Below are 18,125 nucleotides of genomic sequence, written 5' to 3' on the forward strand. Positions count from 1 at the left end.
CGTGGACACTAGGGTTACAACTTTACAACGATCGAGAGATAACTAATCATATGCACCGGTCTAAGAGATAATCATAATCATAAATTCATAATCAAAGATGACTTTTTAATATTTGGTTATTTGGTGTCCACGTTGACCGGTTGGTTAGATATAAAAAACCAAAAAAAAAAAAAAACAAGTTGACCGATCGATAAGTGAATTCAACGGCTGAGATTGAACGGCGATAAAGATAGACGACCTTATCCCAATTAAAATCCGTTCGCGCTTTTCCCTAGGAGCCGCGTCATGGTCTCGACACCTAACATTACAAATTGGTTTTAAATTAATTTTCTCAAAGGGTATTTACGTAATCTCACCACCGTTGCAACTTCTTCATCTTCTTCCTTATAACAACAACTAAAACAACGTCACTTTCTCGAGAAAATTAAAATTTTCCAGGAAAATTGAAATTGGTGTACGCAAACTCAAATTTTCTCTAGGGAAAAAAATGTCGGATAATCGCGCACTCCAGCGAGTTAATGTTCTCGTCAATCACATACTCCAATCAACTCCTCCGTCTTCGAACCTATCCCTGACGCGCGAGATATGTTTGCAATACTCTCCACCGGAGCTCAACGAGAGCTGCGTATTCGATGTCAAAGAGATGAGGAAACTTCTCGACGGACACAACGTGGTGGATCGGGATTGGATTTATGGGCTCATGACGCAGAGCAATCTGTTTAATCGTAAAGAGAGAGGGGGCAAGATCTTCGTGTCGCCGGATTACAATCAGACGATGGAGCAGCAGCGTGAGATCACCATGAAACGGATCTGGTACTTGCTCGAGAATGGTGTTTTTAAAGGGTGGTTGACGGAGTCAGGTCCTGATGCTGAGCTCAGGAAATTAGCTCTGCTCGAGGTTTGCGGGATTTATGATCACTCCGTCTCCATCAAAGTTGGTGTTCATTTCTTCTTGTGGTACGTTCAAATCCTTGATTTAAAAAAAAAAAAATAAAGAAAAAGACAAGCTTGTGATTGGACATTTGGTTTCTTAGTACAGATGTGTTTGGTCTTGTTGGTTTTTAAAAAGTGATCACTGCAAAGTTCATCTGAAATGGTTAGTTTGTGTTTTAGTCAGTTAGGTACGGTTATAGAAACTAAATCATGAGATCCGCCTCTATGAGGATCTAGGTAGCTCTTTTGCAACTCTTTGAAAGTGATTTAGCGTCATATAGTAGTTATAAGTTTGTTTCTGTGGTACTCAGGGGTAATGCTGTAAAGTTCTTTGGAACGAAGCGTCACCATGAAAAGTGGCTGAAGAACACCGAAGATTATGTTGTCAAAGGATGTTTTGCAATGACTGAGCTAGGCCATGGAAGTAATGTATGCATATTTCTGTTTCCACACGTTTGTCTTGGTGATCTTTCAACACCTATATTGATTTCGATATATTTCTTTATTTTATTATAGGTACGGGGAATTGAAACTGTGACTACTTATGACCCAACAAGTGAGGAGTTTGTGATAACTACTCCTTGTGAATCTGCTCAGAAGTATTGGATCGGTGGAGCAGCTAATGTAAGTTGCTATTATTATACCTATCTTGAGTGTACCAAAAATCCTATGTTCTGTTTAGTTTCTAAATTCTGACTCACGTTGTATTAATTTCCGTTGTTCAGCATGCAACCCACACAATTGTGTTTTCACAGCTTCATATCAATGGAACCAATCAGGGGGTTCATGCGTTTATCGCCCAAATTAGGGATCAAGATGGTAACATATGTCCAAACATCCGCATTGCTGACTGTGGACACAAAATTGGTTTGAATGGTGTTGACAATGGCCGGATATGGTACTCATACACTCAAACGTTTATGTAATTCTACCTTATACTAAGGGTGTATACTTCATGGAAGATTTCACTATGATTATAGGTTTGACAATCTTCGAATTCCAAGAGAGAACTTATTGAATGCAGTTGCTGATGTTTCATCAGATGGGAAGTATGTTAGCGCAATTAAAGATCCTGATCAGGTAAATGCTACTCCTTAGAACCATTTTTATGGGATATACTTGTCGAGTTGCAGTGGTAATGTTTCCATTTTTTAATTTCAGAGATTTGGAGCATTCATGGCCCCTTTGACCTCTGGCAGAGTCACGATTGCATCAAGTGCGATTTATTCCGCAAAGGTACAGATTTCTCTAGTTTTATTTTTGTCTCTTACATAAATATTTTGTAAGATAAGATGTAGGAACAAATGTAGTTGTCAAGTTGATTGAGATTTTACTGTGGTAGGTCGGATTAGCTACTGCTATAAGGTACTCATTATCGAGAAGAGCCTTCTCTGTTACCGCCAATGGTCCTGAAGTCCTCCTTCTTGATTACCCAAGTCATCAGAGGCGACTGCTACCACTCCTAGCGAAGACGTAAGGATCTTTATAGCCATCAAGTTTTTACAAGATGAGTTGTTTTCATTATTTATTTCTCATTTATCGCAGATATGCTATGAGTTTTGCTGCAAATGAATTGAAGATGATTTACGTGAAGAGGACACCTGAGACCAACAAAGCCATCCACGTCGTTTCAAGTGGGTTCAAAGCTGTTCTCACCTGGCACAATATGCGAACACTTCAGGTTAATATACCAATACATTATACGCACGGTTATGTGAGAAAGCTATCCTGCCCATAAGCCATACTGAGGATTTTTTTGGTGTGTTTTTCCTAAGGAATGTCGTGAAGCTGTCGGAGGGCAAGGTATCAAAACAGAAAATTTAGTTGGTCAGTTGAAAGGTGAATTTGATGTGCAGACTACATTTGAGGGTGACAATAATGTATTGATGCAGCAGGTAAGCAGCAGATTATTGTGATTTATGAACACCATCAATGCTGTAAATTTTCTTGTTTTGACCATTTCTTATGTGAAACTTAGGTGAGCAAGGCACTTTTTGCTGAATATGTGTCGTGTAAGAAGAGAAACAAACCTTTTAAAGGATTGGGATTGGAGCACATGAACACTTCTCGTCCTGTATTGCCAACTCAACTCACATCGTCTACCCTCAGATGCAGCCAGTTCCAGGTCATATGCCTCCTCATACATGTTTCCCATCTTATCATTAAATTTAAATGAATTTTCAATTTTTTGTTAAACGTTTTCTTGTATTTTGCCCTTACCAGACAAATGTGTTCTGCTTAAGAGAGCGAGATCTGCTGGAACGATTTACTTCTGAAGTTGCACAGCTTCAAGGGAGAGGAGAAAGTCGAGAGATCTCGTTCCTCCAGGTAAGCAACTTTCTCAAATAAAATTTGCTTTCCGTTTATGTTCTCCAGCCTTTAGGATTCAGTAACTTGGCTTTCTTTTCCTTTTCATCCGGGCTTGCAGAGTCATCAACTTGCTGAAGACTTGGGTAAAGCTTTTACAGAGAAGGCACTACTGCAAACCATTTTGGATGCTGAGGCAAAATTACCTGCTGGCTCAGTAAAGGTTAGTAAATCTGATTATTATTTGTGATGTTTTGAACCTATTTAGTTGAGTCATAGTTGTTTTTGCTAGCTAAGGATCACGGATGGTACCTCAGGCTTCCATGTCATATGATTAACGTGCAGAGTAATTGATGTTAAACATTAGGTCATTGCTCGATAGCTTGTAAAATGCTGTGAGCCTAGTGGGATGTTTTCCTTCTCTAGGCACGGTAGTAGATCGACTTTAAGTCACACAAAAGGGAAAAGCAGAGCTTTGTTCTTTGTGTAGTAGTAAGAGTGAAGAAGACTACGACTACAAGAGGAACTAATCTAAACTAACTACGTCCATGTATTTGATGACAGGATGTGTTGGGTCTTGTAAGATCAATGTATGCATTGATCAGCTTGGAAGAAGATCCATCGTTGCTGAGATACGGTTACCTCTCTCGGGAAAATGTTGGAGATGTGAGGAGAGAAGTTTCTAAGCTCTGTGGAGAGCTTAGACCTCACGCACTTGCACTCGTCACTTCATTCGGCATTCCAGACTCCTTTCTGAGTCCAATTGCATTCAACTGGGTGGAAGCCAACGCTTGGTCTTCAGTTTAGTTACTACTAGTTGTATTCTCTTCCACAATTCCCACATCTCCTAAAATTAAAGTTATTTTTCCACACACGATATCTACATAAGCTGTTGTAAGCTTTTTCTAATAAAAGGGGTATGCAATATATGTATGTATCCAGAGTTTTTATTCTTTACTTAAACTGGTCCAAACAAAAAATAGTTTGGTAATAATATTCAAATTATAGTCAATAATTGTTATGATTTTTTATTGGTTCAGTTGTGGATATAATTTTGGAATACTTATATTTGTAATTCGTCATTCATGTTTCATTACCAGCATTTATATTTTAGTTTGTTATATTAACTAAAAATAACCCAAACAATTTATGTCAAGTGTAAAAAACATATTGAGTGTATGACATATCTAACGATCTTAAATGACAGGAGTCTACACTCGGTTAGTTTTCACAATTGTATAAATCATTTGTTTTTATTTTATTTTAATTAATATGACAAGCTAAAGTTCTTAATTGGGGTTTAGGTTGTAAATGAGTTTTACTTGTAGAGCTAGGGTTGTAAAAAGTAAAGAAGCGAAAGAAAAGAATTAAGAAAAAAAAAAAGCTAACCTTTACGTTCTCATGCGGCATATGATGAACCTCCAGATAAACCATCATCACCAATATCGAAATCTCTCTCCTTCATCGATTTCACTGTTGTTGTAAATAACAAGAAACAGAGTGAGACTGAAGTCCAGCCGAATGTCGAATGCCCTGCAACGCAAGAAATCAATTGGATAAGACCTCAATGTTTTTGTTAAACAAAAGAAAAACACGCGCATAGAAAATTAGGGCATAAATAAGCGAATGAGTAAAACACGAAAAGGAGAAAATAAGAAAAACCAACTTTATTAAGATAAAGTGAAAGATCGAGTTCCAAAATTACTCCAAACGGAAAGAGTAGTGCAAATAAAGAAAACATAACCTGATGAGGTTTTTAGTGGCGTGATGGTGGAAAAGTATCCGTCTCTAAAAGTCGTCAATGATGGAATTAAGCAGCAAAACTTGCTCTCTCTCTCGAACCAAAACCTCAGTAGATTAGTTCGAGGGAATTTGAAGATCTCGCGCAGGTAATCCCGCCGTTAATCTCTGCCTCTGCGGCTACCTTAACGAGACGAGTGACACTTTAGGAGGAGCCGAGGAGGCCGCTCTTCATTCTGTTTTTCATCTTCTTTTTTTTCTTTTCTTTTAGATTCTGAATGAATGAAGACGGACGAGTATTACTGTATTTAAAGGAAACGAGCATGCCCAAAAAAAAAAGGAAACAACATGATCCCCAAAAATAAAACAAAAGAAAAGGAAAAGGCATTATTGTATGTCGGTCAATAACAACATAACACCGGCTTTTCTCAATTGGGCTAATCTTGTCAAGTTGATGTTGTAACTAAAGAAACGGGCCTAATAACTGGGCCTAGTCTTGTTTTTCTCTTCTTCATCTCCGTCGGGAGAAATCTATGACGACGACGACGACGATGCTAACGGAGTGACATAGAGAGAGAGAGCACGGGACAAAAACAAAATTCAAGATTCCTAAAAGTGTCAACTGTCAAGAGGGATTAGATTTATTCGTCCTCTGCTCTCTGAGGCTACGCTATGTTTCGGGGTAAGGGAACATATTCTCTATTTCTCTTGGACTCTCATGGAGAAGGAATTAATTACACAGTACTACAAAGTCTCTCAGCACCCCCAAAAAAAATTTCAAAATTTGTTCACTTCCCTCTCTGGAACATCGAGATTGATGCTGTTTAAGGTGAAACCCTATTCTCTGAATCCCTCTAGAACATGTCGGAGAACCGTGCACTCCGGCGAGCCCACCAACCACATACTCCGATCACCTCCGCCTTCTTCGAACCTTTCCCTCACGCCGGAGTTATGTTTGCAGTACTATCCACCGGAGCTCAACGGATTCCAAGTCAATGAGATGAGGAAGTGCTCGACTGGCTTTTTGGGCTCATGATTCAGAGCAATCTCTTCAATCCGAAGGTGAGAGGAGGCAAGACTTTCGTCTCGCCGGATTACAATCAGACGATGGAGCAGCAGCGCGAGATAAGTGTATGCGGAGGGACTTGTACTTGCTCGATTGACGGAGACAGGTCCTGAAGCTGAGCTCAAGAAGTTTGCTTTGTACGAAGTTTGTGGGATTTATGACTACTCTCCCTCTCCGCCAAACTCGGTGTTCACTTCTTGTTATGGTATGTCCCTTTGATTTTCTCAATTTGGAGATGTGTTCTGCTCCTCTATAAGAGAGATTTATGTTTGTACTAGTGTGGCAAGTATCTGGGATATTGACATTGGCATGATTTGAATTCAGGGGTAATGCTGTTTAAGTTCTTTGGGACAAAGCGTCACCATGAAAAGTGGCTCAATGACACTGAAGATTATGTTGTCAAGGGCTGCTTTGCAATGACTGAGTTGGGCCATGGAACGAATGTATGAAAATGTTCTTTTTACTGTCCTTTTGCACATCTCCTAAACTGTTATATATGTAATGGGAATCTTTAATTTGACTCTTTTGCTTTAGGCTTTCAGGTTAGGGGAATTGAAACAGTGACTACTTATTATGACCCAGCAAGTGAAGAGTTTGTGATCAATACTCCTTGTGAATCTTCTCAGAAGTATTGGATCGGTGAGGCAGCTAATGTAAGTAGGCACTATGCTTAACTCAGTTTTCTTCTTCACTGATCTGCCATATACTGACTTTGTGATATGCTTTTTTGGTTGTTCAGCATGCTACCCATGCAATCGTGATTTCACAGCTTAATATAAACGAAACCAACCAGGGGATTCATGTCTTTATTGCTCAAATCAGAGATCAAGATGGCAACATTTGTCCAAACGTCCGCATTGCTGACTGTGGACATAAAATTGGTTTAAACGGTGTTGACAATGGCCGAATATGGTATTTACAACACAACTCTTTGTCATATACTTACTTTTACGCTAAACAAAGGGGTGCACTTAGTGTGAGATTGCTCAATGATTATAGGTTTGACAATCTTCGGATTCCATGGGAGAATTTATTGAACTCAGTTGCTGATGTTTCATCTGATGGGAAGTATGTCAGCGCAATTAAAGATCCTGATCAGGTATATGCTACACCTTTGAACCATTTTTATAGGATAAACTTTATGTTGTTTGTGAAGGTGCAGACCCCAGTGTTTCCAATTATTGTTTCAGAGACTTGGAGCATTCTTGGCCCCTTTGACCTCTGGCCGTGTTACGATTGCCTCAAGTGCAATTTATTCTGCAAAGGTATCTCCTTACAGAAATAATCTTTTGTGAGATATCAACTTGAATATCTCCGGACTAAATGTTACTTATTAGATTCTAACTGAATACTGTGGCATCTCGGATTAGCTGTTGTTGTAAGGTACTCACTATCAAGAAGAGCCTTCTCTATTGCAGCCAATGATCCTGAAGTCCTCCTTCTTGATTATCCAAGCCATCAAAGACGAATTTTACCTCTCCTAGCAAAGACGTAAGGATCTTTCTGACCACCAGTATGTTTTCCCTCTCGGAAGATGTGTGCTATATCTTTACTGTTAAAATAATACACTTAGCAGGTTTATATCTCCTCCATTCTGTCGAAATTGAGACAAGGGTCAAAAAGTACACCTACGATAACCAATGTCGTGAAGCTGTTGGAGGCCAAGGTTTGAAAACAGAAAACCGAGTTGGTCATTTAAAAGGCGGATATGATGTGCAGACTACATTTGAGGGTGACAATAATGTTCTGATGCAGCTTAAGGAACATAATCAATGCTGTGACTTTCTTTGTTTTGACAATACAATGTGACCTTATCCGTTCAGATGTGAAACGTAGGTGAGCAAGGCACTTTTTGCTGAATAGGTGAGCAAGGCACTTTTTGCTGAATACGTATCGTGTAAGAAGTAAAATAAATCCTTCAAAGGGTTGGGTTAGAGCACATGAACAGTCCACGTCCTGTATTGCCGACTCAACTCACATCATCTACCCTCAGATGCAGCCACTTCCAGGTCATAAATCTTTTCCCTCGCATTGATTATTTAGATGAACTCAGCTTTTAGTAAAACATCTCTTGTATTTTGTCCCTGCCAGAAAAATGTGTTCTGGTTAAGAGAGCGAGATCTTCTAGAACAGTTTACTTGTCAAGTTGCAGAGCTTCAAGGGATGGGATTGGGAGAAACCAGAGAGTTCTCCTTCCTCCTGGTTAGCATTTCTTATCATATAACCTTTCTTTCAGTTCCTTATATACTGTACATATAATAATGGTTCTTTGGATCTTCCTCCAGAATCATCAACTTGGTGAAGACATAAGTAAAGCTTTCACAGAAAAAGCAAGACTGCAAACCGTTTTGGATAGGCCTGCGAATTCGGTTTATTCGGGTAATTCGGGTCGGTTTATTCGGTTATCGGTTTATTCGGAATCTGAAAACTCTACCGAATCTAACCGACTAATCGATCGGTTCGGTTCGGTTCAGACACGGTTATTTCGGTTCGGAGGTTCGGTTATTGCGGTTTTCATTGAGACTTGTCAATACACCAACAATGTCGAACAAACACAATACAACAACAACTAAATAGAATATGATTCATGACATTTAACTTCTTCTTAAGATAGGATACAAGTCATGGTTACAAAAAACAACAAATACAAGTGTGCATCAGTCAATCCTACTTCTCTTATACATAAAGAGATTATGGGAGACAATTTACAAAAAACCACACTTACAAAAGTCTCCATGGTCACAAAGATATTAGGAGACAATTGCCAAAAGTTAAGTCACTTGCCAAAAGTTAATAGAGAGAATGAGAATTGACAATATACCAATGATCCTTTTCTCTTACCTCTACGCATTTGGTATATTGTCATTCTCTACTTACTCTATTCCAAAAAATAGTTAATTGTTATGAGTTTTTTTTATGCAAAAGATGTAGAGAAAGAGAGACAACCTTTTACTATCATTATTTGGTTCTAGTCTCCCTTGTTCTTCTCTAAATCACGGATCCGCAATTGGATGAGTCACATTTTGTGTAGCTGCACAAGGAAAATGTTGCTAAATTAGTCATTAATCCACAAAAAAGTAATGAAAAAGGTAAGAATTATGAGAAATGGGTTACCTAAGGACTAATGAAACTGCAATTCTTCAAACATCAGAACTAAGCTTGCTAATTTATCTGCTTGAATGGTATTCCTCAGCCACTGCTGGGTGCAAACCAACGACTCGACCATAAAAGGTGACATAGAACTGCGATAAGGGTCCAAGATCCGACCACTTGTGCTAAATGCGGATTCAGAGGCAACCGAAGACACTTGAACAGCAAGGATATCTCTAGCTAGCTCAGATAAGACTGAGAATTTAGAACTGTTTCGCCCCCACCAAGATAGAACATCAAAGTCCAATCCCATAGCAGTTGGAGTCCTTAGCACCGGTTTCTCCAACAAGTATATATCTAGCTCACTGCTACATTCTTCATTTGTGCATTCAGCCACCATCTCGGAGTACAGCGTATCCATCCTCTCATAACCATCCTCATTCGACAAATCATACAAATCACTTGCTGGTACTCCAGGATCAGCTACGACTCCACCAGTAGTTGGTACAACTTGTTCACTTACGCTCAACTTCATCACATACTTTGCATACACAGCCCTTCTGAACGACAGCTCATTAAGAACGATCATCTCATTCACAGACCTTCTGAACAAAGCTTGATCATACTTGATTGCAGTCATTACACCACTGCTATCACCAGCCAACACACTCTGACTACCACTCTCTAGATGCATCTTGTACAACTTACACCTACTAATGTGATTCTTCATTGCACTTGTTCCATGAATCACTGTGTCACATCCTAGAGCTTGACCACAGTACCGACAGTTGGCGAGGGCCTGATCATGTGCTTGCTGAACAAAATGCTCCCAAACCGGAGATCTATGAGCTGGCTTTTTCCTCGGTTGGGACGGTACAGGAGAAGTTGCAGCCTGAGTTCGTCTTCTCTTCCCACCAACTGAAGAAGCTGTCGGACCATCATCAATCTCTTCTTGTAGAACCGGGTCAATGTTCTCTTCTCCAGAATCATGAGACATTTGTTAAAAACAACAAGTGAAAAAGATCAGTCCAAGTCTAAAGACTAACACTAACGGTACAAACAAAAGCAAAGATCAGTCTAACAAGTAACAACCTAACACATACTTAGAATCAAACCAAGTAATAACACATACTTAGTTCTAGCCATAACTACCGGACATCTAAAGCAAAGAATCAAACCAAGAACAACAAATCCTAGATCTATACAACGAATCAAAGAAGGACAACAATAAAAATCTATTACACGATGCTTTAGAACAATAGGCGAAAGATTACAAGTCGTTTAAGGGTTTAACCGACAAAAATCTAGCCAATTTTGAGTTTGTTTAAACGAGCACAACTTATAAAGGATTAAGACAAAAGAACTTACACTGAAGATTAAACACAAGGTTGATCGGGACAAGAAAAGACCAGGATCGGATCAGAAACTCGACAATCTCTTTCTTTGTCGCCGCTAAGAGGAAGAGTTTAGATAGATTAGGTTTAGGGTTAGAACTAATTAAATAAACCGGTCTATTAGCTTATATACCTAGGATTAAATTTTGGGTTTCCGTCGGTTTTGTCTCTCCGAACCGAACCGAAGACAAAACCAAAAATCTTTGAAAACCATTCCGATCGGAATCAAAAAACAAATATAACCGAACCGAATTGTCCGAATCTCGGTTCGGTTTGGTTCGGACAATTCGGTTCGGTTCGGATTCCCAGGCCTAGTTTTGGATGTTGAGGCCAAACTGCCTCCTGGCTCACTTAAGGTGAGCTGTCAATTAGTGAGATGATGATGGTTGTTTTTTCTTCTAGCTAAGCCTAAGAGTCACCTTAAGTTTTCGTATCGTATGATTTATTTTTTGGCATAAATTAATGCTTCCCTTTTCTTCATGGGAGCTTTAAATCTATAGGACAAACACAGTATTTCAGTAAACCTGGTGTCATGTGAAGGCTTTTGTTCGGCTATGTAGTTGTGCTGTAGACTATTATACACTAAAAGAGAAGACTAGCAAATGCTGACCAGCATTTTATGTTATTTTATGCTAGGATGTATTGGGTGTAGTAAGATATCAGCGTACGCATTGAATATAAGCTTGGAAGAAGATGCATCGTTGCTGAGATACTACGGGTATCTCTCTCGAGAGAACGTCGGAGATGTGAGGAGAGAAGTTTAGACCTCACGCACTTGCACTGGTGGCTTCATTCGGGATACCTGATGCGTTTGTTCTTGGGTCCAATTGCATTCAACTGGTTCGAAGCCAACGCTTGGTCTTGAGTTTAATAATAACTTCCCCAATTCCAAGATTTCAAACTGAAGCTGGCGTATAATAATAAAAAGGCTTATATGTTATGTAAGATCAAGTTTTGTGATTAACCTCAAGTTATGGCAAATTCACAACACCAGATTTGGTTTGGGACAAATGATATTTAGAATTGATTCGTTTGATAAGCCTCCTCCCTCCTCGAATGACTGGAATCCGAAAATATGGAATAGAAAGAGGGGTATTTGGGTCTTTTTGCAGGATCTAACAAACTATTTTTTTTTGTATCTATCTCTATCCGATTTTGAACTTTTTCTTTTTGACAATCCATCCATACATAATACACCACCACTACTGCGAAACGAAACAATAATCCCGAGAGAGAGAGAGAGAGAGAGACGAGGAAGGAAGGATGAAGATGAAGAAGAAGGAAGAAGGAAGTATGAAGTTTAGAGTAGAGAAGAAGATGAGTCTGGAAGAATACGTTGATTTCTTCTCCGCTGATACTGGCACGTCCGTCGACGACTTCACCATCTCTTACCTCAATCAGGTTTCTCTCCTTCACTCGATCGATTTCTCCAGCTGATGATGATTCTCTACCTATCTTCTTCTCTAACATCTTCTTCTTCTTCATTCGTTCGACTCGTGCTTGTAGATCATTCATATGCACGGTTTCCGAAAGCTCCACCAAGCTCATAAGGTAAACAAAAAAAACCAAAAAAATCAATCTCACTCACCACTACTGATCATCATCGATCGCTGTTAGTTAGAAATTGCTTTTGGTTTGAGAATCGATTTTCGAATTTATCCGATTTACGTCTGGGAATTTCAAAATGTCTGGTTGGTTTAATCGGCGGTTGATGTTGTTTTACCAGAAAATTCTAGGCGAAATCGTGGATTCACTAGATCTAATAGATCCCTCTCGCTCGACTCTGAATTCAGTCTCGTCGTCGTCGTCGTCTTCCCTAACTCTCGACGAAGTCATAACCGACATCGAAGCTTTGAAATGGCAGGAATGCTGTTTCACCTCCCTCCAGATCATCAATTCCGAGTCGCCAGTTCCCAAACCTTATCAGACCAAATCCAACAAGAGAAAGAAACCCTCTATGACCACCAAGAAACCTGCTGCTCATGACAAGAAACTGAAGAATCTCACCACAACAACAACAACAACAGCAATGATCTCATCATTCCCCAGAAAGGTTCGAACCAGAAAGACTATGAAGAGCATCACCTCTGTCAACGAAGCTGCTTCTGCACCTAAACCACTCTCTCACTACTACAACACTTTCCCTTCCAGGTTTACTACTACTACTACTACTATTCCTTAAATCTTATTACACCTTCCTAATTCCAAACAAACAAAACTGTGTGTTTCCTAAATTTTAGTGTTCTTCTTCTACTATATAGATTGGGTTTGTGAAATTTGGATCCATTGCTTATATTAATAGATAACTATGCATTATACAAGAAAAAAAAATACAGAGTTACTGATAAATGAGCTGTAATGACATTACATAATATAAGCCCAAAAGATGAAGAAGTAGAAGATAGGAGCATCATCAACGAAGACTTGAAAGTACATGATAATTTTAGCTTTGTTAACTTCACATAATAGAACAAGCATTGGGATTCTCATCACTAAACTTGGCACCAGTCTGGTGGCTGAAGATAGAGGCATGAACAGGGTGGTGCCTGTAAGACGAATACTCATTGCTATCGTAACCATGCTTGTAATAGTTGTAAGACGATGTCGGCACTGGCGCCGCGTGGTTTATTGGGCCGTTGCAGCCCTGAGGGTTGTAGAAGTATCCGCCGTTGCTGCTGCTTCCCCCGCCTCCTAGGTGATCAGGGTTATATGGAAGCTGCCATAGCTCAGCTCGCCGACCCGTTTTTCTCACTTTCTTTAGAACCTTCTTCTGATCGGCATAGCCAGTCACCGTCACTTTCTGCTGCATCATGTCGATTTCTACTTCATCCACTCCTGTTTTCATTATTTCAACAAACAAACAAATTATGGCTATCTAGTTTATGATTTACACACACAATATACAAATAAAGCAATTTGCTAGAGAGATCAATTATGATGTTTCACCTCTCATCTTCTGAAGAGTATTTTTAACTCTGCTTTCGCATCCCACACAATCCATGTGAACTCTCATCTCAATAGTCTGTGTAGATGGATTAGAGATTGTTAAATTCATTTCATGTAGAAGAAAAAAAAAATTAATACAGCATCGATCCATGCAATAAGTAAAACAACAAATTAAACCAAAAGAAATATGCTTACCGTCATCTTGAACTTTTGTTGATGATTTTTAGAATGAAGGTAGTCAGATCAAAATTGTGAGGTTTACAATGAATATTGATCAATGGATGGCATTGAAATGTTCGATATATATAGGGTTCCTTGCTCTTCAAGCTTACGAACCCCCTTTTGCTTGATTTTAAAATTACAAGTTTTCTACATTTAATAGTATGGGGACCAGAAATAAGGTATTATTATTATCGCACCGACTTTTATTTGTAAACCATATATGAGTTGGGAGGAGGTTGCTTCTGATGGGCATCCACAACGGAAACTTAATCTAGTTTCAATATTTATATTTTCGGCATTGCATGTAGCTTCAAATTTCAATCACATTTGAAAGTTGACCCATAGATTATTCAAAAATAGATATACAGTCAATGAGTCATCAGTCATGTAACTATGTATCAGCTTTACTAAAATAATCATATTTTGGTTATCATTCTATTTAACTTGCAAAAAAAAAATTAAGGTTTTTTTTGTGAGGTAATTTTATTTGTGCGGGGTGTTGATCGATCGTTGAGTTGTCTTATTGGAACGTCCAAAGTTTTAACTTTATGGCCAACAATATTTTCTAAACTACAATTTAAGATGAACGTTGACCTTTTATTGGTTGTAAATGTGAATTAAGGATGACTCGATTGAGAGAGCAAAGTTGACTTATGAGAATTCAATTGAATGTAAACTTGGGAGCAAAGCATGGACGAATGACACTTAGTGCTCAGCGAGCGAAACTGACGGATCTGGTCCATATTAGCCGACCAATTATATATTGTCTCGTAATCAAATTTATCAAAACCAAAAGTTATATATGACTTAAACCGGTCTAGAGGCTTTCGAGGATCACATTGAGGGGGGAAATCGTCTTTCGATCTACTCGTTAAAGTGTTTTATTGAACTTTGTTAAACTTCCCATTTTGTTATCACAAGATTTAAGAGCGGTTCGGTTGTATATGGCTCGATAATTTGGCGTTACAGTGAATGTGCAAGCCTGTGATAGAACTGGCCTTGCATAATTGCATTTTGGTTCATGTATCTACATTAAAGTTCTCTTTTTCATTCAAAACTCAGAAATTAAGAAGAGTAAATAAGTCAAATACTCGTATATAATGTTGGATTTATATATTTGTTATCATGTTTCGTACGTGTAACAGCATTGTGTGCCTATATGTACCCCGTTCCCTTACCTGTTCTGTTTATAATAACGCCTCTGATTAAATTAAAAAACCATGGGGGGTTAAGGACTCAGGAGTCATTATTTTGCCAATTTTTCGTAATTACAAATCAATATGCACAAACAAAAGATTATATTTTTATATTTGCTTGAACGCTACCTATCTGAGCCAGGAACCGAATTTAAGAAACAGAGCAACAATGTCTTTAAAAACAAAGCCCCAGAATTATAAAGATACATAAAGAAACAGAGGACAAGAAGAAACAGAGCACATCGTCTTTAAAATCAAAACCCTAGAATTATCCATAATAAACAGAGAACAAGAAGAAACATGGCAGAGTGAAAAAACAACGATGATAGAAACCCTAATTCAATAACGTTATTGTTGCCTTCTTGTAGAAGAAACCCAGTCACCGTTAACCCATTCGAGATGCCTTCTGAGACGGTAAAGAGGGTACTTGAGCTCCTCGCCGGTCGTCGCAAAGTAAATGGAGTACAAGTCGCTTCTCCCACCGATGACCTCTCCGACCCACCACCCGTCTTTGTCGAAAGCATCGACCTTTTCGTGGCGGTGGAACACTACGGGAAGAGATTTGGGAGGCATCGGACGGAGTTCGTCGGCTGAGATGACTTCGATTAACCGTTTAGATTCGTCCTCCTCGGACACGAGATTCTTGTACTTAACTTTGTAGTAGGATCCGGATCTCTCGGGAGTCTTCGACAATACCGTGGCGCTGAAGTAAGACCCCAAGAAACCGTCTTCCTTGCTGCAGACTTCAACTTGATCTCCTTTCACGAACTCCATTGTTAAGGATTTCAATATGATCCAAACTTTTTTCTCTTCTGATTTTTTTGATTTCAGTACGAAGAGAAGGATTTGGTGTATTTTATAAGAGAATTGTTTCCTTTTGTTTTTGCGTTTTTACCTTTTTAAAATCTTTCCTTTTTTTGTCCGTATCGTTGTTATCTACTTATCTTTTTTCTTTTTCCTTTTCCTTTATAATTGAATGGGAAATAGATCATATCATATAAGTATATTCATACGATTAACCAATGAGGACATGCAGCTTAATAAATTCAACTTTTAACTACTACCGAGTGGGGAATAGTATATGTAACAGCGATAAAAACCTAATTTGTTTTTCACTGTGAATCTAATCATTAATTATCATTGCATTGGTCACACTATCTATCTCAGACGCAAATATCTGGTTATCATGGGTCTCATCACAGCGACTGGTTTGAATTTGCGTAATCGGAATTTTTCTTGTCACAGACAAACAGATTGTACTATACTTAAAGGTTGAGAATAGCGAATGTTTAAAATTTAATGCCACCAGCATTTTCCAGTGATGACCCAAATACATTATTATGTTTTCATATCAGACACCATTAAGTTGGTGTTATTTTACCACCCTCTAATTCTATATATTGTCTGCAGATGATACTGCAAATTTGTGCGATTTTCTGGTAGCTGTCGATATGATGGTAGGCCGTTTTCATTGATTTATCTTACCAACTTACGTAATAAACATTTGACCAGAAAAGAATAAAAATAAAATTAGTTAACTTATGGTATACCATCTTAAACTAAAACAAGGAAAACCATCGTATAACATCATGAGTGTTGATATGTGTTGATCTTGGATATCGGCGAGTCGATCGAGGTCGGTCGTTAATGACATGTTAACAAGAGTTTCTATTTTTTTCTTTCTGTATAGAAAAAATAGAAAATGGTATAAAATTTAATCTTTTACCAAAAAAAAACAAAGAGTTTCAATATGGGCAGCAATTTCAACTTACGTTTCTTACTCTAACTCTCACATGCCATCCTGTTTAGTGGTTAAGATTATCAGAGTTTGTTTGATTATCTACAAATTATTTATCCTAATTTCTACTATATTCGAAAACTCTATATTACGTCTCCAAAATATTATTTTTCTCACATCTTAAGAAGAATCCTGTTATAAATAAGAGTTGATCTATGTAATTAAAGACATCCTAAAACAAGGCGCAAAAAGAAAACAATGACAGGTACCTGTATAGTATATAAATTAATATATAATGTCAACTCTCCTTCACTTTATTGAACTATTTCACATATATATAATTGGAATGATTGATAAATTAATGTATGACCAAATACAAATCTGTACGTACGACGTTGTTAGACGGACCACAAAGACGATAATCTCGGAGAAAGGGAAATAAGACTCACGTGACGTGACTAATATACAATAGTACTATTACTATATAGTTTAATAAGAAACAAATTAAAAAAAACATATAAGCCATAAAAACATGGGTAAAGATTTATTTATAATGGAATACAACCATAATCCCAAAGCTGACAAAAATGAAAAAACAGCTACCTATATCGCCTAGTCTTTTGATTTATTTAGAGCTTACTTTTATATAAATAGCAGCTCATTTAATTTAATTTCTCATGTGAATATTTCAAATCTTAATTTTTACAAAAAAAAAAAAAAAAAAAAAATTCAAATCTGAAAGTAAACATCAACGAACTAGAGTCATCTTTTGTTTCTGGAATTGCGACATCAGTGGCTAATTTCGAGAGCTTCAAATAGTCGAATTAGGTACCAACTCTCTCCCATCGTGAACAAACTTAACCACCGTCATTATGTCCACAAGATCGTCAGATCTCCGTTTTTTAAAGACTAATCTTCAATATTCAAACATTGATATATAGATATATTCTTGTATGGTCTTTTATATATTACCAAACATTACGAGATGATCGAGTGTCTTTAGTATTCCACTACCTCGAACCCAAATATGGCATGCCGAGTTTACGAGCCATGTCACGTGATACCTGATCACACCTCCAAAGCCCCCTGTCATAATATATATATATATATTGATTTTGATTTTCATACATATTCATTGCGAAGACTAAGAATTTAACTTCGTCCGAAAAAAATAGAAAAAGATATAGCCCGCCGCATGTATAGTGAGGTAAACCACCATATAGATAGAGGACGGTCCAAAACATTTAAGTTGTGGAGAGCAATAGCCCTTCGTAGAAACCTATAGTCTATAGATAATAGAACCATTGCTTCTTCAAGTCCATCACCTTGTAGCCTACCACTCGTAATTAAAAGGCGCCAGGAGACACAAAAAGTGCACAATTACAACGGTTAACGCTCTTAATATTACATCCACCAACGGCTATTTTTCAGGGGAAAAAACGCCCTCTTATGCTTTACTCACCACTCTGATTATCGTCTCTAGTGGGGTCACA

General features: G+C 38.1%; 4 protein-coding genes and 1 pseudogene across 6 annotated transcripts; 3 read left to right on the plus strand and 2 right to left on the minus strand.

Annotated features, from left to right (window-relative positions):
• Positions 1–273: 273 nt before the first annotated feature.
• On the plus strand, positions 274–4,252 carry LOC104739183 (acyl-coenzyme A oxidase 3, peroxisomal). The gene is made up of 13 exons (XM_010459454.3): positions 274–957; positions 1,245–1,362; positions 1,450–1,557; positions 1,659–1,831; positions 1,914–2,013; positions 2,095–2,169; positions 2,276–2,406; positions 2,479–2,614; positions 2,709–2,828; positions 2,912–3,058; positions 3,157–3,261; positions 3,362–3,463; positions 3,805–4,252. The coding sequence occupies exons 1-13, from the start codon at positions 488–490 to the stop codon at positions 4,045–4,047; spliced, it is 2,028 nt and encodes a 675-aa protein (XP_010457756.1). The 5' UTR covers positions 274–487; the 3' UTR covers positions 4,048–4,252.
• Positions 4,253–5,691: 1,439 nt separating this feature from the next.
• On the plus strand, positions 5,692–11,520 carry LOC147927772 (putative acyl-coenzyme A oxidase 3.2, peroxisomal; annotated as a pseudogene). The gene is made up of 13 exons (XR_015579914.1): positions 5,692–6,251; positions 6,371–6,489; positions 6,589–6,699; positions 6,786–6,958; positions 7,046–7,145; positions 7,237–7,312; positions 7,408–7,584; positions 7,620–7,802; positions 7,908–8,055; positions 8,138–8,248; positions 8,332–8,406; positions 10,860–10,886; positions 11,167–11,520. The product of XR_015579914.1 is annotated as a putative acyl-coenzyme A oxidase 3.2, peroxisomal (transcript).
• A 167-nt stretch (positions 11,521–11,687) lies between these two features.
• On the plus strand, positions 11,688–12,806 carry LOC104743168 (uncharacterized). Its single transcript, XM_019235280.2, has 3 exons — positions 11,688–11,931; positions 12,037–12,081; positions 12,257–12,806. Exons 1-3 carry the CDS (start codon positions 11,794–11,796, stop codon positions 12,710–12,712), a joined length of 639 nt encoding a protein of 212 aa, XP_019090825.1. The 5' UTR covers positions 11,688–11,793; the 3' UTR covers positions 12,713–12,806.
• Positions 12,798–13,782, minus strand: LOC104739185 (heavy metal-associated isoprenylated plant protein 28). Of its 2 annotated transcripts, XM_010459458.3 has the most exons (3): positions 13,672–13,782; positions 13,477–13,552; positions 12,798–13,365 (listed from the first exon to the last, which is right to left on the minus strand). In XM_010459458.3, exons 1-3 carry the CDS (start codon positions 13,675–13,677, stop codon positions 12,989–12,991), a joined length of 459 nt encoding a protein of 152 aa, XP_010457760.1. In that variant the 5' UTR covers positions 13,678–13,782; the 3' UTR covers positions 12,798–12,988. The 2 variants fall into 2 exon arrangements, with proteins under 2 accessions (XP_010457760.1, XP_087340265.1); XM_087484139.1 differs by lacking the exon at positions 13,672–13,782 and having other exon boundaries at positions 13,477–13,585.
• Positions 13,783–14,979: 1,197 nt separating this feature from the next.
• On the minus strand, positions 14,980–15,764 carry LOC104739186 (protein AGENET DOMAIN (AGD)-CONTAINING P1-like). Its single transcript, XM_010459459.3, has one exon. It carries the CDS (start codon positions 15,666–15,668, stop codon positions 15,243–15,245), a length of 426 nt encoding a protein of 141 aa, XP_010457761.1. The 5' UTR covers positions 15,669–15,764; the 3' UTR covers positions 14,980–15,242.
• Between the last annotated feature and the right edge of the window lie 2,361 nt (positions 15,765–18,125).

Source organism: Camelina sativa, chromosome 14 (assembly GCF_030686135.1).
Source record: "Camelina sativa cultivar CO46 ecotype springtype chromosome 14, ASM3068613v1".
Lineage (NCBI taxonomy): Eukaryota > Viridiplantae > Streptophyta > Magnoliopsida > Brassicales > Brassicaceae > Camelina > Camelina sativa.

Coding starts and splice junctions, on each gene's coding strand:
- LOC104739183 (XM_010459454.3), top strand. CDS start 488: ATGTCGGATAATCGCGCACTCCAGCGAGTTAATGTTCTCGTCAATCAC. Junction 3,059..3,156: donor TCAGATGCAGCCAGTTCCAG/GTCATATGCCTC, acceptor TGCCCTTACCAG/ACAAATGTGTTCTGCTTAAG. Junction 3,262..3,361: donor GAGAGATCTCGTTCCTCCAG/GTAAGCAACTTT, acceptor CCGGGCTTGCAG/AGTCATCAACTTGCTGAAGA.
- LOC104743168 (XM_019235280.2), top strand. CDS start 11,794: ATGAAGATGAAGAAGAAGGAAGAAGGAAGTATGAAGTTTAGAGTAGAG. Junction 11,932..12,036: donor CCATCTCTTACCTCAATCAG/GTTTCTCTCCTT, acceptor TCGTGCTTGTAG/ATCATTCATATGCACGGTTT. Junction 12,082..12,256: donor AGCTCCACCAAGCTCATAAG/GTAAACAAAAAA, acceptor TTGTTTTACCAG/AAAATTCTAGGCGAAATCGT.
- LOC104739185 (XM_087484139.1), bottom strand. CDS start 13,585: ATGAATTTAACAATCTCTAATCCATCTACACAGACTATTGAGATGAGA. Junction 13,366..13,476: donor TACTCTTCAGAAGATGAGAG/GTGAAACATCAT, acceptor TAATGAAAACAG/GAGTGGATGAAGTAGAAATC.
- LOC104739186 (XM_010459459.3), bottom strand. CDS start 15,668: ATGGAGTTCGTGAAAGGAGATCAAGTTGAAGTCTGCAGCAAGGAAGAC.